Raw genomic sequence first — 27,655 nt, 5'->3', positions numbered from 1 at the left:
ATTTTGTTCGATGCGTCTCATGCCGATAAAAAACAATCTAACTTATACCTACATGCAAATGATGTCATTTTAGATGCTGCATCTTTTTTTAGGTACTTACTTTGCACCGGTTTTCTCGATTCAATGAATATTTTGTTAATTTTAAGGGTTCCGTACCCGTAAGTAAACAAGGAACCCTTATAGTTTCAGATAGACGGAGTTAGACATGGGTCCGACAGTCCGCCTATCTGTCCGTCCGTGGCTTTTTTAGGGTCGGTAGGTACTTCCCGTGGCGTGCATGTCATAGAGGCATAAAAACAATGCTTACCCCATTTTTAATAACTTAATTGCTATTTTTGATTGACCTGCCAGTAAAAAATGTGGAAGGATCCGGTCTGGGAACTCTTCACATTATTATCCTTAGAAAATTCCTACCATTATGTGATTAACGGAAAGGGGTCACGACCCCCAGCAATGAAGAATATGACGCCAGAAAATTGGCTCCTACCTAAATGCCCTGATGCCTCAAATCCTGTGCATGCCACAGCCTCCTAGACTAGGGTGTCGACTGTCGAGTCTTACAAAAATAAAGCGAAAAGAGTCATAAAAAAAAATTCTCGTTGAAAGCCGATGTAATCTTGGATGTAATTAACCAAAAACTAGACATACAAATTAGGTAAGTATAATAAATAGGCGATTAAAGTAATTTAATCAGTAGTTGAGCGCGTCCTCCGACTCCGAGGAGGCAGTGTGCTGCGAGCCCAGCGACTCCTTGACGGAGTACTGCTCCGACAGCGCGTCCCGCTCCTGGATGCCCAGGATGTTCGACGTCAGCTCCTCGAGCGTTATCTCCTGACAATAAACATTTTATTTTGAGGCTTCCGTTTTCCACAGAAAAAAGGAGCCCTTATATCTACGGATCAATTTATTGACTGTCTCTTTGTCAAGACCCATCAAGGGGCTCAAACCTATAGTACCTAATTATTGCCGTTGACCTAGAATTGTGAAATTTGACAGTTAGCATATTATAACATGTGCTATTCTCTCACATTTCAAAAGCAAAAAATCCTAAATGTTGTTACTTACACCACAAAGACAATAAACTAAAAAGTGTTATAATAAATTACTACTTATCGTGTACGATGTTACGAGTGCGAATCGAACTCTGGCACATGGTTTTTTTTTAATCCCATGGAAACTTTGATTTTCCGGAAAAAAGATACTTAACCTATTTCCATACCTACGATGCATGCTCTGTACCAAATTTCATCAAAATCGCTTAAACGGATGGGTTGTGAGTGTTGTGACACACATACAGACGGAAGGGAGGAGACCTTGGAGCGAACTATAAAATAACTTCCTAAGGAACCCTAAAAAGTATACACAGACGTAAAGTAAAAATACCTCAGGTAGAAAGGAGAAGTCCCCTTTAACCATAGCTGTTCTGTCTTCGAAGCTGTGACCGTTCAGGATTGACAGCAAGTACCACGACAGCTTCTGAGAGAAGCATTCTCCTGAAATCATAAAAAAACTAAACCCTTGCAATCATCACTCTGATGTGTGATGAGTAAGAGTGGGGGCACACGATGCGTTGCGGCGGCGGTGCGGCGCCGAAGCGGCGTCGCTGTGTCGCCGCAACCGCACTGAATCGGAGCGTACAGGTGCCAGGCCACCACGGAGGAGCAGCAGCGGAGATCACAGCTGTGTTAGTGACGTCTAGCCCCCAAGGGGGGAGAGTGAGCATAAGGGACAAGGAAGAGACAAAAATAATTTGTGGGGAGTCAAGAAGGCGCCCCGGGAAAATGCCAAGAGCAAGTACCGAACGGGCGCCCTCCCGCGATTCGGCCCATATAACCGAGAGGTTGGTGGGGCCATGGGAGGTGGAGGGTTGTGCCGAAATCTTCACTAAAACCCCACCGAACCTTTGGCTCTACAGAGCGACAAAGCTCTCTTGGCACTTGAATGACATTGACAGGGGGGCGTTGTTGGAGAACAAAGGCTTAGAATATTCAAACAAGAACAAAGGGGACACTTGACGGCAACGTTAGTTCCGATTTTTGCCACGCGCCAAGAAAGCCTTGTCGCACTGTACGAGAGATTTGGACAAATAAACATTAATAATTTCAAATCCTGCGTGGAAATGTTATTACCATTATTACTCAGCATCTCAATAAACTCCTCCCGATTGATGGTCAGTTTGTTGTTATTCATGACGGCAAAGTGTCGGAACGCGTTCTTGATTTTTCGGAAGTTGTCCCCGAGCGCCGGCCGGTGGTTCAGGTACAGCTTCACGAACTCCTCAAAGTCTATCTCGGAACCGGGAGACCGTTGGTAGACCTTGAATTTTGCTTCTACCAGCAAGTTTTCTACCTGCATTAAAATATCATACTTTTTATAGCTACGTTACAGCTGGCGATTTTATTTTATGGACAAATTGGTAAATATTATGTTTAGTGAGAGAGTTATGGTGGTAGGTACAAATCGTTTATATTTATCATCATATTATGGCTTATACGCTAAATTCGCGTGGTGGTGTTCTGCGCCTGGAAAGTCTCTATCACCATAATAACCAGACCCTGCCGCTGCGCTGGTGAGAGATTTTAGCAATGTCATTATCTTAATTAATCTCAGCGGGTGATGGAGAGAGCTATGCTTGGAGTTCCTTTACGTGATTAAATCAGAAATGAGGAGATCCGTAGGAGAACTAGAGTAAGCTCAACGGGTTGCGAAGTAGCAATGGGCAGAGCACATAGTTCGACGTGTTGGGGTCACGAGGTGCTAGAATAGTGAATTTGCACCCGAAAGTGCAGCGTTGAGATCCTACCACTAGGTCACACAAACGAGTCGCAGGGAGCCGGATTTAGGCGGTGGGGTGTGATTTAGGAAGTCCCTTACAAGAAACCTTTGTCCAGAAGTGGACGCCTATCTGCTAACAATGATGGTGATGATGAATATTTGTGCAATGAAATTAAGAAAAAAATGAAGCCACTAGCCTCATACTCAGAAGGGAAATACCCCAACGCTCTCATCAAATCAGGCAACGAGTCAACAGGTATATAGTCTTTGACCCGCCTCATAGCCGGTGAGAATGTGCCCTGGCACAGGATCTGGATGTAGTAGAACAGGTCACGGATCTCGTGGAACAGCCAACCGGGACGCCCGTTCTCAATCAGACAGTAGTAAGGGTCCAAGTCGCCTCCTCCCAACTTTGTGGTAGTATCGACTGACCTGACAAAATCAGACTTATTTTAAAAACAGGTAGGTACTAACTAAAAGCCGTCATAACCTTTTTTTTTTTTTAATTCAGATACAAGTTAGCCCTTGACTGCAATCTCACCTGGTGGTAAGTGATGATGCAGTCTAAGATGATAGCGGGCTAACCTGGAAGGGGTATGGCAGTTTTTATTAAACCCATACCCCTTTGGTTTCTACACGGCATCGTACCGGAACGCTAAATCGCTTGGCGGCACGGCTTTGCCGGTAGGGTGGTAACTAGCCACGGCCGAAGCCTCCCACCAGACCAGACCAGAAATTTAGAAATTATAAAATTCCAAACCCCTGCCAGGAATCGAACCCGGGACCTCCCACTATTAAGACCACAGCGCTCACCACTGCGCCAGGGAGGTCGTCAAAACCTAGTGGTTAAAAGACGTCCGCCTTCTATGCGGGAGGGTGGGGTATGATCTTGGACACGTACCTCTAACTTTTCGGAGTTATGTGCGTTGATAATATCCGAAAACATCGTGAGGAAACCTGCATGCCTGAGAGCTCTCCATAATGTTCTCAAAGGGGAGTGAAGTCTTATTTTAAACTTTTCAACTGTTTTTAGGGTTCCGTACCTGAAAAGGAAAAACGGAACCCTTATAGGATCACTTTGTTGTCTGTCTGTCTGTCTGTCAAGAAACCTATAGGGTACTTCCCGTTGACCTAGAATCATGAAATTTGGCAGGTAGGTACATCTTAAAGCTGACATTTGGGGTAAAATCTGAAAACCGTGAATTTAGGGTTAGTACACAAAAAAAAAATTAAATTGTGGTCATGAACTAATAATTAGTATTTTCAACTTTCGAAGTGAGATAACTATATCAAGTGGGGTATCATATGAAAGGTCTTCACTTGTGCATTCTAAAACAGATTTTTATTTATTTTTATGCGTCATAGTTTTTGAATTATCGTGCAAAATGTCGAAAAAATACGACTGTAGTACGGAACCCTCATTGCGCGAGCCTGACTCGCACTTGGCCGGTTTTTTTTAAAGGAGTTGATTCTCAATTTATATTTTCGTCTAAAAATTGAGTGGGTAGGTATACTTAGTACCTACCTACCTTACCTACCAACGTTAAAACTAAAGACCTAATGAAGATTTTCGGAAGATTTGACTTCGCTGGGAAATGAAGATGAGATAGATATCTAGGTAGGCACAACTTGTTAGGGCTACCTTACCCACTGCATTTTTTAAGTTGCCTAGATGAACATACTAGTTACTCTAATTATGTTCAAATTTCCCAAAAGAGCAATTTTATAACACAAGGAAGATAAAATGAACCTGTAGTTGGCCGCCCACTGATACATGCAGCTATCTTTCGCGCCGATTTTGAATAACGTTCCGCTATCTTCACGATAACACATCTCCAGTATCTACAACGATTGAAGATGACAATGACAATGCGCCATCAACCTTTTTCGATGTATACAGGGTGTAACCAGAATGCTAGCAAACATTTAGCGTTATTGGTATAATACCTAAACACAATCCAATACCAATAACAATTTGCCTGAGTTTTAGTATTTTTCAAATTCGTACCCCACCTACGACGCGGCATTGACTCCGAGTGACATACTTACGTAACGTTCGTTGACCTCTGGCATCAGTCAGATGTTTTATTTGCAATATATCGTAAACTTTTATAAAAAAATAATTTTTTTTTTTTTAAATTAGAATTTTTTTATTTATTTTTTCGCGTTTTTTTGTGGCATCATATCAGTAATCATCAGTAGGTACTATCACCCGTCTTCGTTTTTGCCAGCGTTCTGGTTACACCCTGTATAGATAGATCTTTAGATGGATAGTCTTCCGTGTAAAAGAAAAGCTCCCACGGGGTTTTTAAAAATCTAAATCCACGCGAACGAAGTCACGGGCATCAGCTAGGTAATAATTTAATAAAGCAAGCTGGGCATAGGGACTAATCGCCTGTTCAGAATGGCGTCAGCTTTACAGTGCGACAAGGCGATCTTGGCGCGTGGCGAAAATCAGAACTAACGATGCCTTCAAGTGTCTCCTTTGTTCTTTTGTGAATATTCTAATGATTCTAAGCCTTTGTTCTCCAACAGCACCCCCCTGTCAATGTCATTTAAGTGCCAAGAGAGCCTTGTCGCACTGTACCTGGTTAGGATGGGCAAGCAATGCAGTATGTTTCCAGGGATTTCCGTCGAGCGGCATCTTCTGCAAGCCGATGATGTTCCTCGTGGCGAACAGCAGGTAATGAGCCTCTCCTTCCCCCTTTGCTCTCTTGACCAGCTGGATGCGACACACCGGGTGCTCGTATCTAGGGCCCAGGACTGTTGATAAGGTCATTGTCGTCGCATAGTTCACGATTTTGTACTTGTACTGAAAAAGAAATTCAATGCGATAATTTTTCAGACAGGTACTTACTTGAAATATTCATTCTTCTTAATTTTATCATGCCTGAAGCGTTGACAGCCTACCTGCCTGGGCTATTGTATAGCGTGAAGAAACCTACATGCCTGAGGGTTCTCCATAATGTTCCTCCAAGGTGTATGAAGTCTGCCAACCTACACTTGGCCAGCGTTGTGGACTATGGCCATATCCTTTTCTCATTCTGAGAGGAGGCCCGTCCTCAGTAGTGAATCGGCGAGGGTTGATGATGATGATAGTAGTATCAATTATTCACCAAAATTAAAACGTTGTTTGGTTTGAAATTATCAGAATTAAGTATTGTAACTCAAACATAAACGCTAGGGGATAGAATCTTTTCGTTGGTCAAACGAAATATAAGCAGGTCAGAAGGTACTGCGCCGTGTTCCGGGTGCGGTTCCGACACGGGTTGGTAGTAACCAGGCTAGCGATGGGACCCGCCTGCCGTTCGTGGCGGGTCAAATCTGGTGGGAGCGCGGTACCAATACTACATTTCGTTAAACTGTGATACTACTAAGTGCACAACCGCTAGTCTGTCGAGGGAGGAACACAGGTTTTAGTGGGTGCAAGCCACATAACCCCTCCCTTCCCCTGACGGAGGGGTATGTGTCAGGCATTTCCCTCTCTTAAAGATATTTAATATTTTTGTTTAATTATAATTATAATATTTTAGTTTTGTTAAAAAATAAATAAGATTTAGTGTGAATCACCTCATCATTAGCAATGAGAATCATAGGCAGGTCATTGCGGTGTGTTTCAGGGTCCAAGTTAGTGTCGCTGGGCCAGGGGATCCCGCACAGGGGCACAGCGCTCTGATCCACTCTATCCAAGCTCAGGACTTCCAGCTGTTTCTCACGACTTGCACCAATATCATACTCCACCTGTTGAATATACGACTATTCGTATTTACGCTTTGCTTGATTTGGAGATCGTTCATTGAGAGTATTAAATCAAGCCGGATTTTTATACAGAGAACAACTTGAAAAGAGAAACTGCCAGGAGACTAAGTATAAGCTTTAAATGCCTAAGTATTGATATAATCTATCTGAGAGGAAACCCATGCTCAATAGTGGGCTGGCGACGATGGGTTGATCAAAATCTTGAACTCAAATACTGCACGGATATCCTACCACAGGCCTACTTTAGGCTAATTTCTTAAGCTTAATAGTTGGGGTAAAAAATACCTGGTTTTTGATGAAGATAGTAGGTAATTAATTACTTACCACATACCTATGTAAAGTATGCGGCAAAAAGTAATGTACATCGGCCATTAGAATGACATTTCGGCTTTGTAGAGCGTTGTCTCAGACACTCATACCTAATATGACGTTTTGTCGATCTCAACGACAGAGACAATGCTCTACAGATCTGCTATCTCCTTCTGAAGTTCGATGTACATTACTTTCGGCCGCGAACTGTAAACTATTAGCATCATCGTGATCAAACCATAGCCGGCTCACTACAGAGCACGGGTTTCCTCTCAGTATGAGAAAGATTTGGCTATAGTCCACCACGCTGGCCAAGTGCGAATTGGTAGACTTCAACACACCTTTGAGAATATTAAGGAGAACTCTCAGGCATGCAGGTTTCCTCACGATGTTTTCGTATTTAATTTCTTAAAACTCACATAACTCCGAAAAGTTAGAGGTGCCCGTGCCCGGGATCGAACCCCCGACCTCCAGAATAGGAGGCGAACGTCGTAACTACTAGGCTATCACCGCCATTATAACATGCTGAAAACTTATCAAAGCATGCCTACCATAATTCTATCAGCTCCAAGGGAGAGAAGCTTGTAGTCTCTGTTCTCATTCCTGGTGGGCAGGAAGAAGACGGAGGTGATGTCCTTGTAGTGAGCCCTGTGCTTGCCGACAATCTTCCACTCGAGCGTGTCGCAATCGAACTTGTAAACGCAAACGGTTCTGTTTTTATCCTGAAAATTGAAATAATTTGCAAGTTTCGGGAATTTCTATTTTACTAATTCCTAAAATAATAATCCGACATTGAAAGTCATAATATGAAATTAAAAATCCTATTTCTCGACCAGAAGTCGTAAATAGCAGTGTTAGGTAATGCTTACCTACCCCAATCGGTTCCAATTCAAGGCATGGATGGGATGCTATCAGAACGCTCTTAATATTATTTAGGGTATTACCTTTTATAATAAAATCCCGCAAACTATTTTGGACTTACCTTTGCACAAGTTTAAAAAATCTATTAAAAATATGCTCCTGAAAAAAGCATATTACACAATTGAAGATTATCTAAATGATAAAAGAGCGTGGATTTGACCTGCAGCTCGTTCCGGCGACGCACAAGACTGCAAATACTATTTTATACATGGCATAATCTTGTACCTATATCAAATATTTGAAAAGAGCAACCGCCGAGTTTCTTGCTGGTTCTTCTCGGTAGGAAAGGCATTCCGAACCAGTGGTAGATGCATCCGACTATTCGAAAGTACTTTTAAAAGTTTATTCGAATAAAAAGATTTTTATTTATTTATTTATTTAAAATAACTTGGCTGGGCCGGAATACAATTTACTCGGTCCAGAAGCAGACTACTTAACTGCTGCAATTTTCGAGCTTAGTGGTGGAATACATCACCATGACTTTTGTAAAAAGAAATTGCGGGGTACTGATAGATATACTCACAGCCAAAGCTAGAGTCATGGAGTCACAGCTGTAGGCGAACTGCGTGATGGCGTACAAGGAGTCCTGGCGCGGCTTCTCTGTCAGGATGCTGAGGGTTGTGGGGTGGAGGAATATGAGCTGGCCTGTGTCACACCCGCAGGCAAGGTGCATACCTTTGAAAATGTTAAGCTCAAACGATCCATACTAAGTAATACTAGCTTATGCCCGCGATTTCGTCCGCGTGGACTGCACAAATTTCGAACCCCTATTTTACCCCCTTCATCATGATAAAACCCCCATCGCCGGCTAACTACAGAGCACGGGTCTCCTCTCAGAGAGCAGGATTAAGGGAATAAGCAATCTAACTCAAGCCTGATGACTTTTTCAGTAATTTACGTGATAAATTTTTCAGTTTATAGTTTTACACTCAGCTTCAAAGTAAATAAATTACAAGACACACTTTTACAGCAACCTGACACATGAGTAACATTGCTAAGTTAGCTATATGAGGAGTTTACGCAATAAGATTGTTTAGAGTTTTAGACCACAGTGTTGTGCGAGCTGAATTGCACTTTATTGCGATGTAACAAGAGTCGCTATTTATTTGAAGGCCTTTGTGGACTGAGCCTCCTGTATCAAAGAGAAAACCTACTATGTAAAGTACGCGGCAGAAAGTAATGTACATCGACCTTTAGAAGGAGATAGCGGATTTGTAGAGCATTGTCTCTGTCGTTGAGACCGACAAATGTCACATGGGTAGGTATGAGTGACAGGGATAACGCTCTACAAATCCGAAATGTCATTCTAAAGGCCGATGTACATTAGTTACTTTCTGCCGTGTACTGTATTAAGTATTGTTGATAGTCAAAGGAACATTTTTGCGTGTCACAATATACATATGTCGCCGCAGTGGCGTGCACAGGAGTTAAAGCCAGGGTATGCATATGCAGGTATGAACTTGTTTTACGGCAGGTTATAATGAAAAAGTAAGCATTGATTTCTTACAATGAGGGTAAGCAGTGCGTTTATGCTTCTATGAGCTGCACGCCACTGAATTATGTCGGTGGTGTCGATTCTACGCCACGCCATGAAAGATGAAACTTTATATTTTCTAAGTCAGGAATTACCTGAAGGCGAATACTTCAAGCAAGTGACAGAAAGCTGTGGCCGAGCGACCTCCACGTCCCCCTTGACGGAGTCTTCCTTGGGCGGTATGACCACCTTGTAGTGATCCCTCAGATCGATCCTTCTGAAGAGCTTGTGTTGGATGTAGTTGACCAGCTCGATGGTGCCGTCGGCGTATCCGATACACACGTATGTCCTTGGAAGTTAAATTATTTTCAATAGGGTCTTCATCATCAGCATCATGATCAACACATCACCGGCTCACTACAGAGCACGGGCCTCCTGTCAGAGTGAGAAGAGTTTGGCCATAGTCTACCACGCTGGCCATGTGCGGATTGGTAGACTTCACACACCTTTGAGAACATTATGGAGAACTCTCAGGCATGCAGGTTTCCTTACGATGTTTTCCTTCACCGTTAAAGCAAGTGATATTTAATTACTTAAAACGCAAATAACTCCGAAAAGTTAGAGGTGCGTGCCCGGGATCGAACCCCCGACCTCCGATTAGAAGGCGGACGTCCTAACCACTAGGCTATCACAGCTAAATAGGGTCTTTTACTGTAGTAATAAAATTATTTCATTTTTTGTATAGAGGTAGTTTATGGGGCTAGAATTCATTATTAAAGAGAATAATAATGAAAAATCATGATTTTTATTTATTTTTAATATACCTAATTAATTAACGTCACGCTATATGGAAAGCGAATAATGACGTCACAATGCGTAAGCGACAAATACTTTTCAATTTTTTAACATAAAAATAGAGTAATTTCTGCTAGAAAATATTTCTTATAGGGCGAGCTTCAGGCTTTGATTTCTACTTTCTTTTAAGCTCGCCCGACTTCAACATACGAGTACGTATACATGTGTAGAAACAAAAGTTATTTTTTTACTTTGTAGTATTAAGAAATCGTGCCCTGTTTCCACCTATTAATAATAATCCGTCATGTCAACCGACTCAAGTCTCAACGTAGACAGAAAACTGTTTTTGTTTTGAGAACTCTAGTTATCTATTCTAATTAAAGTTATCCGACTGTATATTTATAAGTGTTCATTCTACTTTACTTTTCCGGGTGTACTGATAGCGACAGAGCGTGCGATATCTTGTTATCCAGAATTGTGACGAGCTTCTCAGTCACAAAATCTACGAAACCGACGCCTTGGTTGTGTGTACCTGTGAAATACATAGGCATTAGGCACCTATATATTTTTACTAGCTTATGCTCGCGACTTCGTCTGCGTGGACTACACAAATTTCAAACCCCTATTTCATCCTCTTAAGAGTTGAATTTTCAAAAATCCTTTCTTGATGGACGCCTACGTCATAATAACTATCTGCATGCCAAATTTCAGCCCGATCCGTCCAGTAGTTTGAGTTGTGCATTGATAAATCAGTCAGTCAGTCAATCCTTTTATATAATATTTAATGTATCGAATTTGGACAGACCAAGCCCAAAAACTTGAGACTTGCGAATGAACGACTGGTACCTACGTCAGGATTTTAGAGGCTAAGATTCACTTTGAATTGCTCAATTACAGTTTTCTAGTAGTACTTATCATACATAGTTTTTTACCTCTATAAACAAAGTTAGTTTTGCGGTTGATTTTTACCGCTTTTACTTTTTCTGCAGTACGGCACCCTCGGTTTTTTGAACAATAGCAGATTAACTTACACACTATGAAATCCCTGACAAGGAGGGGCTTGCCACTAGTACTGGCGTCGGTGGGTAAAGCCTGCTTCATGAGCTTCTGTCGCGGCAGGCCCGTGTCCGTGTCCACTTCGATAACAACTTTTTCCCAACACGGACATAGTTTGTTACCTAAAATCGCATATTTTGTATTTATCCGGTGATAGCCTATGGGCGTTTGTGCACTCATCGGTGATTTTACGAATCCGTGAAAAAAATTCGAATCGAATGTGCGTATTTGTATGATTGCCACTTCAAAGAATCACGGATACGATCCGAAAACGGATGAGTGCACAAAGGCCCTAGGTGGTTAAAACTTCGCCCTAATTGGATGTGTCCGAGTTTCGAATTCCAAGCACGCACCTCTAACATTTCGAAGTTATATGTGCGTTTAAAACTAAATAGGTATCAACTGAATATCACTAGCTTCTAACGGCGAAGGAAAACATGACCAGGCGTGGCGGCTGTAACGCAGATTACTTATAAGTTATTTAACTTTTTAGCCGTCATCGTTCATAGGTGGTTACAAGTTAAAATTATTATAAAAGTTCAAAGTATTCAAAGTGTCGCTACTAGACAGCATAAACATTCACTTCAGTACTGGGTGAATATACATATCACAAATGTCGTCACTGGCAACAAGCGAGCCGTAGCATAGTGGTCAGAGCGTCGGGCGCGATGCCAGGAGACGCAGGTTTGATTTCTGCCGGTCCGCAATTTTTGATATGTATTTAAAATTATTTACAAATTGTAAAACTGAATCAGCGATTAATTATGTAGATAGGGGTACTTAAATAGGGGTAAATAAAATAAAATCCTAAAACTACTTATCAAGTTGTAAGAACTTCGCAAAGGCGATAAAATAAAATTGTTTACCCGAATTAATAAGGATCTCATTACAAGCTTAGGTAAGTAAGCTCTTTTACGTAGTAGTCGTCCTTACATTTGGGATCTAAAATCATGTAGCTCCTTGGAGAAATATTGAAACTGATTCCTTTGACAGAGTCCACTGTGAAGCTGTGGATCCAGTAAAGGAGCTTCATCTGACTGTCGTAGAAATGAATCTCGCCGGCACTGTTACCGGTAACAATCACTCTGAAAGCAAACCTTACCTATTTTTAACCCCCGACGCAAACAGAAGGGGATAAGTTTGACTTGTGTATTTGTATATCTGTCTTCGAAACGGATGAACTGATTTAGATATAGTTTTTTTGTTTGAAAGTTGACTTCATCGAGAGTGTTTTTAGCTATAAATTCAAGAATTCTTAGCGTCTAGAGACTCTTAGAGTTCTTAGAGAGTGTTCTTAGCTATAAATTCAAGAATTCTGTTCAGGCGGTTTGAAGATTAGGTATCAGCTATTTTCTAGTTGATGAAGGGATATGAGCATCTCCCACTGGTGAGATCCATTCGAAAAATATCCTGTTACTTGAATGATATTGCAAATACTTGGTTACCTTGACCTGATCCTGCAAGATATCTAACTCCTTAACAATTTACAGCAGAGGTACCGTGTTTGGGCTTATTGGAATGGTCTTAATGAACAGGTTATAGATACTTGGTGATCTGAGTGTGATAATGGATCAGGAAAGAGAAATGAGGATATTTTAGTGAGTCCAAGCTACTTTCACTCGATATGAATGAGTAGGTTTACAATAGTAAAGTGAACCGTGACTTAACGGTCAAAGGCGCTCCAGCGCGATGACCAGGGGAGACGCAGGTTCGAATCCTGCCAGTTACGCAATTTTTAACAGGGTCTGATAATGGAGCAGGAAAGAGTAATGTTCACTCACCCATCAATACTTTTAATCACGTTAATCCTTCTGTGCTCTACCTTCAAAACCTTGATGAACTTCAAATTTTCGTAGTTCGTGTCTTCCACATTTATGTTGTACTCTATGGTATACCCGTACACCAGGACAGACCCTCGACTGGTAGCCACCAAGACCTGGGCGGTATCCTTTACGAAAGTGAAACATGTCAGTCTGCCGTGGTCTGGTGCTATATTTTTGTATGGTACTCGGACCTTTAGCTCATAATCGTCTGTTTCTTTAAGTAGACCCCGTTCCATTATGAATATTTTCTGTAGATTAGAGTTTAAAAAATTTAATTATTTATTTAAGTTTTTCATTTAAAGAATAAACAAACTGGCGAACAAAATTACACAAAATAAAATTTTACAGGAGATGCAAAAAGCAGAAATCGGTTGAAATTTTATTTTGGCTGAAATCACCATCTTTGGGCTCGATTTTAGTACGATTTTTGCTATTTTGATCAAAAATGAGTTAAAGTTTAGATACCTACCTTTACCTATTCAGTGGTCAAAATCATGAACTTCAATTTTAGCACAGTTTTAGGTCATTTTGGCTTAGAAATTAAGTAGTTTAGAATCGTATGAATCAGTGAGTCAAAAAAGTCAAAATTATTTTGATCAGAAACGTGTAACTACACCACGTCACACCGCGTTTTGTTTCAATACTCGCCATGCCCTTATTATTTCTCAAGCCTCTACTTGCAATAACTAAGGATCATAAGGATCAATCTACAGAATAAACCTTAGCATAATATAAGGTATGTAATTAGTTAGATACTAACAGCAGAGATACCAATCCATATATCATGTCTGGTCATCAGCAAGAACTGTTGAGTATTGCTGGGGTTGAAACCCATATCGACGATACCACCTCTAGGAATTTCTACTTCCAAGGATGCTGCAAAAATAAAATGCCTATACTAAAGGCACCTTAGAAGATCTAAATTTTAAGGTAGGCACTTAGAACTTTTAACTTTCCTTCATAATCAACTTATTGTGTTTCCACTGTTATTTATTGATCTTGTAGATCTTTTTACTTTACGGAAAAAATACGCTCCTCCAAAGACGTGCGGGAGTAGTTGTGGCAGATAACAACAATACTGTCTCAATTCAGTCGAAAAGAGTGGTCAGAACGACCTTTACACAATTTACAAATTTCCAATACTTAGATATTACTGAAATTCGTTTCAACTTGCACTAATGTAAATTTCCCATTATGCTCTTTCTTTTATCATTAAAGTCGTACTACAGAAAAGTCCAGTCTTAAACGAACAACGAAATTATTATTATCATCATTGATTATTTATCAAGATTACATAGGTAGAATAGAATAGAATAGAAGTACATTTATTGGTTGATCCGACACATGATAAACACAAACACAAATATTTACAACAAAAAAAAACATTCCTTAAAATCTAATAGGTACCTATTATCTAAAATGTGTCGTGCCAACGAAAAGGCCCGAACTCAGCTGAATGTTGTGGTTACACGATGTAACCACAACGCTGGTTTTCTGTTCGAGCCCAAACGAGGGAAGTCCTGGTTAGTAGCATCATTATTTATTTGTACTTAAAATAAAATAAAATAATAAAAATAGGTCAAAATTGTGTTCTTTATTTTTATGTTACTGCTATTATAGATTAATCTAGGGGTTAATTTAGGGGTGATGTTGTTGTTTGGACTGCCACAAACTAGCTTACCATGGCTTACCATAGCACTAGGTAGTTACCATGAGGTACGTCCAAGCCGAAAGACCAAATCCACCAACTAATCGTAGCTTTGTCCTGATATCCCAACGTCAGAAGAAACTTGGCGTCTGCACTCATGACCACCTTCGCCAATTTCACGTTGTGGTGCGGATTGAAGATTGTCTTTTGGGGAAAATAGTCGGAGCTGTCCCATATTATGATGACATTTTCAGGGCCAGAGTCTGCCGTAACGAGCCAGTTTCCCTCGCTGTCGGAAGCTATGCATGTCACTATGTGCTTCTGCAAAATTTAATATAGGTACTTAAGTGCTTACTTAAGGAAATTTAAGTGGCACACAGATCCTTTTTGAACTTTGAAATGATTTGATTAAACGGTACCATCAGCTAGCGGCTTACAGCCTAAACCTAAACGCTACCTGATAGAATGGTAAAAACGGACGGGTTCTAAATATCTAGTGGTATTATAGGAGTCACTTCCGATTTCAATATAATTGAGGAACCGTTGTAGAAACCTACGCGTCGTTAATCGTGACGCGGTGATGTTGTTCCTATGAAGACAGCATCAAGAGACTGATTAAGACTCATCCAACAAAATCCCCTGTATAAATATTATAGAGAGGCTGGCCCAGCAGGCTTCCTGCCGTAGTTAGACATAAGATAGCTACAGTGTAAGAGATACAATCACCGCTGATTGGCTGACACTTTTTCACTATTGGTTAAAATACACAGTTGGTGTAAGAATACTTACCATGAATTCAGCCATTCACAAAAACATATTATTATTATTCGTTGGAATTGAAAGGTCCTCTAGTGGAGACGGCATCACCACAAAAGGAGCATACTAAACTTAGCAAGATGGAACGATGATGTTTGGAGGGTGGCTGACGTATCGAATTGTTGCGACTTGCGAAAAGCAGAAGATAGAGCACGTTGGCGCTACTTTAGAAAAATCTATGTCCAGTAGGAGGTGTAGAGATGGTACGAAGTATCGTGACTTACATGCCCTTGCAGGATCTTCATCTGGTTAGCACTCCAGTTGTAGAGCACGGCGCAGTTGCCCGCCGCGTACAACGCTGTGCTGCTGCCTTTGTCGTTCAGGTTAATGACACCCACCTTCGGGTTGTAGCCGTGGATCCATCGTATATTCTGATGTAATAAGAATTATTTTGGAGCAAATCACGCTACAATTATTATAGCCATAAGCAGTCGCCTGTTGCCAATTATGGCCAAGAGGAATAGACTTCCACAAGAAGACAATTTCTTGACACTGACTCGACTTGAAAAAAACTGAATAGTGTTGCATCTAAATAAGTAGGTATGCTTCAAGCGGAGTGAGAGAGAAAGCCAGACTCCCTTGAAACTGCTACTTCGCGTTCGTGCTTTTATACCTACCTACTTAAAGGAATTATTATGTTTAAAGTTTTCTTCTTCGATACTTACAAAAGGCGATGGTCTGTAGTTGGAGTCCCCAAATTCTTTGTTCTCCGAATACCTTCTGATCTGAGAGAGCGACACGCTGTACAGGCGGCGGAAGTCCAACTCATTTTGTGAACTCGATCGGATGTTTGGGAGAGAGTGGAATTTGTCTACAGACTTTGATGATCGGCCTTCCATTTAGACAAGACAAAGAGAATATAACCAATACGTTTACCGATTAGGTACTTATACAATTATTTTAATAACTAAGCAGAATTGTAATCTCCTCTTGTATCAGTTTGTTGCTCGGTTTGTTATGGTTTGTTGCATTGCATATTTGTTGACTTTGACAAACTTTGACAATTTCATGTAGAGGGGGATTCCAACATCAATGTTAAAAACAGATGATATGATGATACTTAAATTAAAGTCTGTTCCTATTGGGAAAACGTTTTTGGAAACAGCAAATAAAACGGAAAAATATGGAAAATGCAATATATTTTAATTAAAAACTCCACCATGAACCAAACTTTTCTTCAAAATCTGCTAATGTAGAGGTAGCAGTTAGCACATGAGTTATCTCTAGTTGTAGCAAGTTTCTCTAAGGGCCCAGCTTTCCTCTATCGATAAGATAACATGAAAAAATTATCACGCCATCTTTCAAAAATGTTATTGGTCGACTAAACATAAACCTAGTCTCCGCTCTGCTTGGATGGAAACCGGGGGGCCACAGGCCTTACTTACCATGCTAAGTAGATACCTAACTAACTAACCTTTAAACAAAAACTAGGTACTTATATCAGTAGCCAGTAGGTACCGGAGAGAGGTCTTTCCTCCCTCAACGCGTTCATCACTCCAAAGTTTCCTAAAGTGGGTCGGTCATCAACCTTTTTGCAATATCGAATTGTTTATGAAATTATAATTAAAGTAGGTAATTAAACAATTACCTACTTTAATTACGGACTTACTATAGTTTATTCATGTTTTTTATAGATTTTGTATAGATTAGGTGATAGCGTAACGAATAACTTCGCTCGGTCCCCTATCCAGAGCACGCACCTCTACCTTCAGTTACATAGACGGCCAGCAGCGTCACTGGTGCAAAGAGGCCTTGCCCTGCGCTGACCAACTCGCCTGCCCAGTGTGGTCAGAATGGGCACCATGTTCCGGGCGCGCCGTTGAAAAGTCCTATGACCAGCAATGAATACACAGGCTGATGGATTGTAGGTACATTGTTTAAAATGCACCTAACACCGAAAAGTTATTAGAGGTTAGAGGTAAATCCGGGATGGAACCCCTACCCCTCCGAATATGTGGCAAAGTCTTCTAGTCAAGTCACTAGGCTATCAGCCTATCACCGCTTATGAACTTGAAGATAGGCATTGTAAACTTACCTTATATACTTATACGTCATACTCAGTGGCATGGTTTGAAGCCAGGGTAGGCACTAGTTAAGTAGGAGCCTGTTCACTGGCAGGTTATAATGAAAAATATGCATTGAGCTAAAAACTGGGGTAAGCAGTGCATTTATGCCTCTATGACCTGCACGCCACTGGTCATACTTATTATAAAAACGAAAGTGGGTCTGTCCATCTGCCTGCTAGATTTTCAGTGTCCATCCGTTCAATCGATAACGATGAAATTTGGTGCGGAGTTCAAGGAACGGAGGAAGATGCGGAGTTCATCGAGAAGTTCCCACGGGCTTTTTAAAAACCTAAATCCACGCGGTCGAAGCCGCGAGCATAATAAATGAAAAATCATGTAACTATTCGCATTCAAACTCAAAAACGATATCGCACACTGCACACATTCGCAAGTAGGTGCTTCACAATGATCGTTGATAAGTAAATAATTAATGAAATAAAAAATCAATGTCCGGTGTGGCGTGCAATCGCATCCAGGCGCAGTGTCATCAAAATAGCGTCCCAAGTAGGAAACACATGAGTAAACAGCCAGGGCGTTCACCATCCACACGCCACACCGACAGACCGTGTATTTATACATGGCGAGTAGTTTGAGAGCTGGCGAACAATTTGTTCAGTGTATGACACTGAAATTGTTTAGTGTGATATATCGATCTACAGTTACTCAAAAAAGTACTTTTTTATCCATAGAAATAGGTAAGTAGAAGAAAAGAAACCCAGTTGTGCTGTCAACAGAACTGATCTGAACTGAACAGAAATAAAAATCAATGTCCGGTGTGGAGTGCATCACCCAGGCGCAGTGTCATCAAAATAGCGTCCCAAGCTAAATGTGTGTCCCAATAAACACATGAGTAAGCAGGCAGGGCGTCCACCATCCACACCGACGTGTATTTATAGGTAGGTGCACTGGCGAGTAGTTTGTTCATGTTTTGACGACCTCCTCGACAGATCCCAAGCTTGATTCGGCAGGGACAACTTGGGACTTTAGAATTTCTAAATAGTTGCTGGACTGATGGGAGGCCGCCGTGGCCCTACCTGACCCTACCGGCAAACCTGTGCTGCCAAGCGATTTAACGTTCCTCAAGTCCACGATCTCCTGGCCTATTATTATCTGCAAGTAGCTGTCAAAGGTCGGCAGTGTGCGCACGCTTTTGTCCATTCGATCGTGAACATGGACCCGCGCAATTGTGTCCTCATCTCCCTACTGGGGTACATTGTAACGTTTACAAATCTTCTTTACACCACTTGCAGTGCTGTGTCAGCTAAAACTATTTTCCTGGAGGAAAACGCACCCACTATCGAAGAGGTAAGTCTTAATTATTTAAATGCGTTATAACGTTTTTTTAAGGCATCGGTGACCTAATTTTTTGTTTAATTTATCGCTTAATATTTAAGTAGGTATACCGTGATAAAATACGTACCTGTTTATCTTTTAAACCTAAGATGTATTGTATTATATAAAAAAAACAACTATGGGTATACAATAACAATCGTCTTATACAAATTAAGAAAAAGATAGGTAAGATAGGCTACGACACAAGGTTCGAAGGGTGAGATTGTATATAGACGCACTGGTGCGCCTCGGACGTGCAGTGACTCGATGTAAAGGTCCTCGGTGGAGGGTCCGCCTCGGTGGACATCGCTGGCTGGGCGCGGTAGAAATGCTTCGGTGTTCCCGTGACCCAGTCGCCAGCGCAGCGCGCGGTTTTAGTGGATATTCTGGTTGCCTCTCGGCTGGCGAGTCCCACATACCCTGCCCGTTCACGGGAGGGATGCGTAAATGCATTTCCCAGTGGTGAGACCATTTTTCTTTAATCGTCTGAGACTTCTATGATAGAAGTATCAGGGGATATTTAGAAAAAAATGACTGTAACCAAGTGTCTAATATGATCTGCGAAGTGCTAACACAACACAGCATCACCTACTTATTTAATATCCTATTCTCAGAACTGCCGATTGAACGGCGTCATTCTATTAGGTACCTACCTATAATACCTATCCTATGAATAATAACATTGTACTTATAAGTTATAGCGACTTAATACCACTAAAGTACCTACTTACTTATACTTAGATCAGCAGGAGTTCAAACTGCAAGGGTTCCATTAAAATAAAATTGAAAATTCGACCCGAAAAAAGTCGCTGCGAGTAGTGGCCAATAGGACTGAAGCTTACCTAACTTTTTATGCAAACCGAATTTGAAAAGTAGGAACGAACCAGAATAATGGTGCTAATGATTCAGGTCGACTTCATGAAGATGTACGGCTACCTGCCACAAGTGTCTCTCTCGGAGAGCGAGACCTACACCGGCCAGTCCGTCGCCGACGCCGTGGCCAAGATGCAGAGCTTCGCCGGCCTGCCACCGACCGGGTACCTTGACGATGAAACTAGGAAAGTATGTTTACAAATATGGAGTTTGTTGTGGGCTCTCTCAGGTTGAGATCTATAGAGAGCGATTGAGTTAAAACCATAAAACAGATTGAGTTAAGACAGATATAATAAAATAAATATATTAAAATATACTTCTGTCTCGTTTTAACTCTGTCTTAAATCTAAGCTAAGTCAGAGTGCTCTCTATAGATCTCACCCTCAGACCTGAGCGCGTTTGGAACCCTCGTAGCTTTGGTTTTAAGTTTTACTTAGGTAAACATAAACACTATCTTCTGGTCTGGGCCGCTGAAATCTGAATGCAAAGCCGACCGTTTCTTTTGCAACCTTGTCATTTATTTAGAAATTCGATACATAACAGTCAGATCTGTATGAGCAAACAATCAGACGGGTCACTTGATGTTAAGTGATTACCGCCGCCCATGAACATTTGCAGCACCAGAGGAACCGCCGATGCGTTGCCGGCCATTTAGCAATCTGTTGGTCCGCCCCTTGAATAGCCCCATGTCGTAATCTAGTGGGGACACCGCCGATGGGAGTTGGCATGTGCGTGGAAAGAAGAATCTAGCACAACGGACGGTCGAAGTGCACCAGACACCCAGACCATAGGCATGGTATTGATAAAACGTACAGCATGTGACAAACTGGACTTGAAACACCTCCCGCCCTGTCACTAAGTATAAAACATACGTAATTTCTATACGACTTGTTCATTCAACAGCTTTTCAAAAGAAGACGCTGCGGCGTGAAAGATATTGAAACTAAGTCGGAAGTGCATCGCAGAAAGCGATACATCCTGCAACAAGGATGGGGCAAGAAAGCTATTACATACAGGTACAAACATTTTTATAAAGCTTTTACGTCAAAGTCAAAAGAAAAGTCCCCGAAAAGACTTTTAAGAGATTCCAACTTTTTGTAGGGTAATCAACGGGACTGGGACCCTGCCAAAGTCCCGAGTGGAAACCTTGATGAGCACGGGGCTGGAAGTTTGGGCGCCGCACGGAGGGCTCAGCTTCCGCCGCGTGGACCAAGGCAAAGCGGACATACAGGTGTCCTTCGCCAGCAAGGATCACGGCGATGGGTAACTATAACCAATCTTTAAGCAGTTCAGCCCTCACAGTCACTTGTCTTTGGCTGCTTTGCCACCAGAGATGTGATATTACGTTGCTATGGATGTGTGTGATATCCACCAAACATTTTCATCGCTCCATTGTATAGCCAGAGGCAGATTATCCCTAAGGCAACTAAGCACGTGGCTAGGGGCGCGAGGTTACGAAGGAGCGCGCGCGATCATGTAGAGTTCAATTACCTGGCCTACCTAATTATCCCTACAAATGTTATCTTGGAGTGACCGAAACTGCCTCTTCTTTAATATTGCAAAGCGTCATGTCGTGCGGTTCTTCACTATTTCATATAAATACTTAGTATAATCACTATAACTACCAGCTATGCAATGCGACGAGTCCTTGTTCTTTCGTTTAATATGGCGTTAGAGGGGCGCCTATGAGGTGTTTGCCTAGGGCGCTCTCGACATTTAATCTGCCTTTGTGTATAGCAGAGCACGGGTGGAAACGGGTTCAACGAAGCTCTATGTTTTTTATATAGAAGGATGCGTGCTACGGTGTTGCCCCTCCATCTCCCTACCCTCAATGCATCGTTTAGCGCAATATGTCTCTCGAACAGCCATCTCGCGACTTTTACTCAAAGTCATATACCTGAATAGAGTAAATACCTATACTAGTGTAATTTATCTTTGTTTTGCAGTTTCAATAGTGTCAAAACTACAGTGGTCCCTCTGTAACGTAGGTTTCCTTTTGACGGGCCAGGTCACGTGGTGGCCCACGCGTTCCCGCCGCCGCACGGCGCCATGCACTTCGACGACGACGAGCTGTGGGGCGACGGCGCGGCTGACGACGACGACGACGTCACGGACTTCTTCGCCGTCGCCGTGCACGAGATCGGCCACGCGCTCGGCTTATCGCACTCCAATGTCAAGGCCTCTGTCATGTACCCGTACTACCAGGTACTTTCAATACATCCATACTTTCATACTAATATTATAAATGCGAAAGTGTGTCTGTCTGTCTGCTAGCTTTGCCGCGCGATGACTGTATACCAGGGTGCTCGGACCGGATATTGGAGATATAAATAGATAGAAATTCTTTATTGCACACAAAATATTAGATTTAAACATGACAATAAAACAAAGAAATTAAAAACTGGAAATTAAAATTTGGTCTGGTGGGAGGCTTCGGCCGTGGCTAGTTACCACCCTACCGGCAAAGCCGTGCCGCCAAGCGATTTAGCGTTCCGGTACGATGCCGTGTAGAAACCAAAGGGGTATGGGTTTAATAAAAAACTGCCGTACCCCTACCAGGTTAGCCCGCTATCATCTTAGACTGCATCATCACTTACCACCAGGTGAGATTGCAGTCAAGGGCTAACTTGTATCTGAAAAAAAAAAAAAAAAAAAAAAACTAAAAAAAACAATTGTATGCAAAGGCGGCCTTATTGCTCAGAGCAACCTCTACCAGGCAACGGCAGGTAGGTATGTTAACGGTCAAAGTTCTTTTTACCTGACGCCGTGTATACTTCACTTGACTGATATTAATTTCTCTCATCAAGCGGTGCTTGTTAGAATTTATCAGCTCAATTGTATTTTTTTTGGTCTGCAACAATTAAAATTTCTTAATTCTTTTAGGTGCCTGTTGAAAAACTTCATGAAGACGATATAATGGGCATGCAGGAGCTGTATTGTAAGTTCATAGTTAATTAGCTCAAGACTATAAAGGCAGTATAAATCACGTACCCATCTCTCTTTTAAAGCCTCTTATGACTAGTCAAGACTAACATCAGTTCAACTCAGCCTTTGGCTAATGAGTATTTTATCTGCCTAATGAGCAAATACTTCGTTAAAATTCACAAAGTGGCCGCGAGCGAATCCATAACGCCAGCGTTAGATATTTTGTTAATTTTACAGAAGAGGCCATAATTATATTTACTTAGCTACCTTTTTTTTTGACGAGGGGGAAATCTTAAGACACCCTCTCAGCACTTATCTACCACCCTTACTCTGTGGAATACTTATATGTAATATTAAGCGCACAGTACGAGACGCGACTGATGGGCGCCGATCAATTTAAACAGTTTTGTCGAAATTCCAGTAAAAGAGGACGTACACTCGCCAGCGGCGTCGTCGGAAGATCGAACAGAGAGCATAGAGTCGGGTCGCTCGTCGCTCGCGCCGCGCTTCACCAAGGCGGAGAGTGAAGAAGACGACGAGAACGACGTGCCCGACCTCTGCTATACCAACTACGACACCATCCAAGTCATTCAGGGTAGGATCTACGTCTTCGAGGAGGAGGTACATATAACTTCTTCCTTTTCCTTTTCCCAAGTATTTTTGTTCTTTTTTTGGGCAGGTTTCCGTACTTAACCGTTTTGGTCTCTTATGCGTAAAGTACTCCTCTCCCGTAGAGCCATCTAAGATCACTCGAAAAGTCTACGTTACCGCCTAGAGCGAAAAAACACACCCGACCTGTCTCTTCACTAACTACAACTCTGCGTAACAGTACGACACCATCTAAGTCATCCAGGGTAGGATCTACGTATTCAGGGAGGAGCTGGTAGCGTCTCCTGTTTAATATTCCAGGGTGGCTGTATGGGGAAGGCTGAGAAGCAGCCAAGCAAGATGGCACTCATTACTATTACTGTCCAATATTGGACGCCAACAAATCAACAAACAAACACATTTTTGCATTATAAGTTACTAGCTGATGCCCACAGCTTCGCCCGCGTAGATTTAGGTTTTTAACAATCCCGTGGGACCTTTCTGATTTTCGAGGATAAAAAGTAGCCTATGTCACTCTCCAGGTCTTTGACTATACCCATGCAATCAAGGTCAAAAAATCAGGTCAATCCGTTGCTCCGTTGCGACGTGATTGAAGGATAAACCAACAAACCAACAAATCAATAAGCCACCTAAGCGGAGCGGAGTAAACCAATTCGATTTTTAAAAGATGACGTGATAATTTTTTCACGTCATCTATTTTGAATCTGATTGGTCGATTCAACGCATCTCCTCTCCTCTCCGCTTAGGTGGATACCGGGCCTCAGCATTTGCAAAAGATACAGCGTTTGATAGGCCATTCCTTCCATTGCAGTGGGTGTGGGTGTTAAGCGAAAGGAAGCAGATCGTGGAGGGCTACCCGAAGCGGTTCCACGACGTGTTCATCGGCCTGCCCAAGTACATCAACGTCATCAGAACCATCTACGAGAAGCAGAACGGACACATCGTCGTCTTCTCAGGTCAGCACAGAGGCACTTGCTGACTTCTTGACTCACAAGGCCGTAGCCATGAATTCATTAGGAACTAACTGATGCCCGCGACTTCGTCCGCGTGGAATTAGGTTTTTAAAAATCCCGTGGGCACTCTTTGATTTTCCGGGATAAAAAGTAGCCTATGTCGTTCTCCAGGTTTTTATCTATACCCATGCAAAAAATCACGTCAATTCGTTGCACCGTTGCGACGTGATTCAAGGACAAACCAACAAACAAACACACTTTCGCATTTATAATGAGGGTACTGATTTAAAAAAGGGTTTTAAAATGTCGTTCGGAGAGTGTGCCCAAGAAATTTTTGACACGGTTCCTCCTTCACCTTTCTACCTACCATCGTATACCGCAAGAGGCATCGTCAAGGTCTGGACCCGCATGTACTTAGTCGAAATTCCACGTAGGTATAGTGCGACAAGGCTCTCTTGGCACTTGAATGACATTGACACTTGACAGGGGGGTGCTGTTGGAGAACAAATGCTTAGAATATTCAAACAAAAACAAAGGGGACACTTGACGGCAACTAGCCTGTAGCGTCTATAGCTCATTTCACACTACGGGTTATAAATTATAATATTATAGTCTGGTCAATATTGGTGTTCCCAATAAAAATTGGTACAAATGTTGGGAACACCAATATTGACCGGACTATTTATACTATCCCGTATTGACATTATTACCATCTCTTTCACGGTACACCAAAGTGGATTAGCCTTCTCACATAATTTGCTTGATTTTGGCCTCCAGGTCGAAGCTACTGGGAGTTCAGCGCTCGCTTCCGTCTTGTGAAGCGCGGGAGGATCACCGAGTACAAGATACCGCAAGTACCAGAGTTAACTACCGTGTTCATCTCCAACTACAACAACAAGACCTACCTCATTGAGTACGAGCGGTACTGGCGCTTCGATGAGGCGACGCGCACTATGGACAGGGGATACCCCAAGGAGATGTCGGCGTGGAGGAATGTGCCGTATCCTGTAGACGCGGCTATTATATGGAAAGAAGGTAAAGTAGAGTTCCCGGTGCTTCTTTATAGGCTGAGTATGACCACCGAGGGGGGTTCCGTGGGTAGAAACCTCACATAATCCCCTCTCCCCTAAGAGATCGTGTCTTTCCCCCTCAACAACAAAAAAGACGGGCTACCCCAAAATAAATGTCTGCGTGGAGGAATGTAGAGTCCCCGTGGACTAGACAGCCTGTGCGGCAGCCATCTACTCTATGCAAGAGGGCGTAAATTGTATTATGCCTGTTATAATTTTTTTTTTTTTTTCATAGATATAGCGAGCAAGCGAGCAGGCGGGTCACCTGGTGTTAAGCGATTACCGCCGCCCATGAACACTTGGAGCACCAGAGGAGCCGCCGATGCGTTGCCGGCCTTTTAGGAATTTGTTGGTCCGCCCCTTGAATAACCCCATGTTATAATCTAGTGGGAACACCGCCGATGGGAGTTGGTTCCACAGTTTGCACGTGCGTGGAAAGAAGGATCTGGCGCAGCGGACGGTCGAAGTGCACCAGACACCCAGATGGTGAGGGTGAAATTCCTTACGGTGGCGCGCGGTGCGGTTGTAGAAAAAAGAGGGTGGAATGAGGTCAAAAAGCTCTTCAGAGCACTCCCCATTATACAGGCGATAGAACACGCATAGAGAGCTGATAATTTGTTAAACTTTGTATTTCAGACACGTACTTCTTCCGCGGGCCTCGGTTCTGGCGATTCGACAATGTCCAGATCCGCGCGCACCAGTACTACCCGCTGCCCACCGCGCAGATCTGGTTCCCGTGCCGCGCCTCGCCCGACATGATGCAGTACACCACCAACGACGAGCCATAGCCTGGAGTGTCACGACCATGTCACGACACTATAGCTGAGGTCTATAGAGTGTACTTTGACTGATGTGCTCAGACTTTCATTATCATCTTTATCAACAACCGATAGACGTTCACTGCTGGATATAGGTCTCTTGTAGGGACTTTCCACACGCCACGGTCTTGCGCCGCCTGCTCCCAGCGAATCGCCTGATGTCGACTGTCAATTTAGTCTTCGAACGAAGCGCTTTCCAGTAAAAGGTCGCCTATCCAGCATCTTGGGTCAACCACCTCAGAGTCACTCAGCGAGCGATGGAGAGAGCTATGCTTGGATTTACTCTCGTTATCAAATCAGAAATGAGGATATCCGTAGGAGAATCAGAGTAACCGACATTGCTCAGCGGGTGGCGAAGCTGAAGTGGCAATTGGCAGGGCACATAGTTCGAAACACTGATCGTTAGAGTCTCAAGGTGCTGGAATGGCGACCTTGCTCAGACTCTACTTATGTCAAAAAGTGATAAAGCTACGAGCGCTTGGAGGCGCCTTACATTTTCAGACTCTATAATATTATTATTAGGTATATTATTGCGTCAGCCACGGAACGTCCGTCGCTTCGACCCCGACCCTCGAAGTAGGGGTCGCGGTAAAACAGAGACTCATGCGCGTGACGAATACGCAGTCTGAAAATGTATGGCGCCGCTTTTGGGCTTCCTGAGTCAGACGTTACTTATACATTTTCATACTGTAGTCAGCCGCTTCGGCCGCGACCCCGGACCCACAGAAGTCTAACTTGGCTGAGACATACAGACCGTACTTTGATTATGCTCAGACATTACTCTAAAGTCATCGCGGCTGCAAAAAACGCGACACGTATCAGTCGCACACGCAGTCTACAAAACTAGCCGTAAAATATTGTAGTAATGTACCTAAGTTTCTAGTCGTTTATGTTACAATAAATTAGTTACACCTAAGAGATTTATATGCTTTTCCTTTATTCCCCCGCCATAACCACAAGTCAAGCTACGGAGTAGCTTAGTGGTTACACACTCATTCCGTATTCGTAGTTCCGTGATTCGAAGTGGCAGTCATACAAAATACGTATAGTCCGTACAAAATAACTTCTCACGCGCCATTTTAACTCTATGGGTCAACTGTCATGTCAAGTGATGTGTGTCAAAAGTACGGTTCGCCTTGAAAGGGCTACAGTCGCACTTGAATTGACACAAAAAGTTGAATGGCGCGTGAGAAGTCACTTTTTACGCATTATACTCATTCGCTTCGTATTTTGATGAATCAGTCAAATCACGGATGAGTGCAAAAACGCCCTTATGGCGAAGCTGTGTTATGCGCTCAAATTCCGTGGAGCAAAAACATTTATACAAAAATGTACAACAAAAAACCTAAAATAAAAGACACTCAAAAAATATATCACTTTATTAGTTGAATCACAATAGAAATTAAATTACAGTGTTACAACAATTATTAACAAACTGATTTTATTTATTACCTTGTACTTAAATTGGAACGTGCCTAAGCGGAAGTAAAGGTCGAATCACACTCACAGCGAATCGAAGCGAAAATCTAATATTGCATTATTAACATCTTCACAAGGTAATGTTACTAACGAGAAAAAAGATTCGAATGTGTAAGAAAAACGTATTCATCGGAACCGTAATCGGCAGCAAATT

At 42.4% G+C, this 27,655-nt stretch overlaps 2 protein-coding genes across 2 annotated transcripts; one reads left to right on the top strand and one right to left on the bottom strand.

Moving 5' to 3' along the window:
* Positions 1-681: 681 nt before the first annotated feature.
* Positions 682-15,949, bottom strand: LOC117996133 (cilia- and flagella-associated protein 251-like). Its single transcript, XM_069509411.1, has 17 exons — positions 15,601-15,949; positions 14,623-14,881; positions 13,673-13,788; positions 12,871-13,160; positions 12,023-12,174; positions 11,065-11,211; positions 10,457-10,565; positions 9,394-9,587; positions 8,288-8,439; positions 7,395-7,565; positions 6,346-6,516; positions 5,363-5,587; positions 4,526-4,617; positions 2,969-3,207; positions 2,130-2,345; positions 1,384-1,493; positions 682-831 (listed from the first exon to the last, which is right to left on the bottom strand). The coding sequence occupies exons 1-17, from the start codon at positions 15,619-15,621 to the stop codon at positions 691-693; spliced, it is 2,805 nt and encodes a 934-aa protein (XP_069365512.1). The 5' UTR covers positions 15,622-15,949; the 3' UTR covers positions 682-690.
* Positions 15,950-18,577: 2,628 nt separating this feature from the next.
* Positions 18,578-26,942, top strand: LOC117996082 (matrix metalloproteinase-25-like). The gene is made up of 10 exons (XM_034984088.2): positions 18,578-18,747; positions 19,684-19,836; positions 20,551-20,663; positions 20,749-20,910; positions 21,636-21,852; positions 22,531-22,585; positions 22,994-23,193; positions 23,993-24,137; positions 24,912-25,169; positions 25,841-26,942. Exons 1-10 carry the CDS (start codon positions 18,613-18,615, stop codon positions 25,990-25,992), a joined length of 1,590 nt encoding a protein of 529 aa, XP_034839979.1. The 5' UTR covers positions 18,578-18,612; the 3' UTR covers positions 25,993-26,942.
* Positions 26,943-27,655: the final 713 nt, after the last annotated feature.

Source organism: Maniola hyperantus, chromosome 3 (genome assembly GCF_902806685.2).
Source record: "Maniola hyperantus chromosome 3, iAphHyp1.2, whole genome shotgun sequence".
NCBI classification, from domain to species: Eukaryota; Metazoa; Arthropoda; class Insecta; order Lepidoptera; family Nymphalidae; genus Maniola; species Maniola hyperantus.
The sequence above is the reverse complement of the archived record's forward strand: the minus strand, read 5'-3'. Positions and strand labels throughout refer to the sequence as shown.

What these genes read in the sequence shown, in the direction of transcription:
- LOC117996133 (XM_069509411.1), bottom strand. Translation starts at nt 15,621, where the DNA reads ATGAAGATCCTGCAAGGGCAT. An exon ending in CGGCTTGGACGTACCTCATG is followed by an intron (nt 13,789 to 14,622) that starts GTAACTACCTAG and finishes TTATTTTTGCAG; the next exon opens with CATCCTTGGAAGTAGAAATT. An exon ending in TGTCAGGGATTTCATAGTGT is followed by an intron (nt 10,566 to 11,064) that starts GTAAGTTAATCT and finishes TGTATTTCACAG; the next exon opens with GTACACACAACCAAGGCGTC.
- LOC117996082 (XM_034984088.2), top strand. Translation starts at nt 18,613, where the DNA reads ATGGACCCGCGCAATTGTGTCCTCATCTCCCTACTGGGGTACATTGTA. An exon ending in ACGCACCCACTATCGAAGAG is followed by an intron (nt 18,748 to 19,683) that starts GTAAGTCTTAAT and finishes CTAATGATTCAG; the next exon opens with GTCGACTTCATGAAGATGTA. An exon ending in GGCTATTATATGGAAAGAAG is followed by an intron (nt 25,170 to 25,840) that starts GTAAAGTAGAGT and finishes TTTGTATTTCAG; the next exon opens with ACACGTACTTCTTCCGCGGG.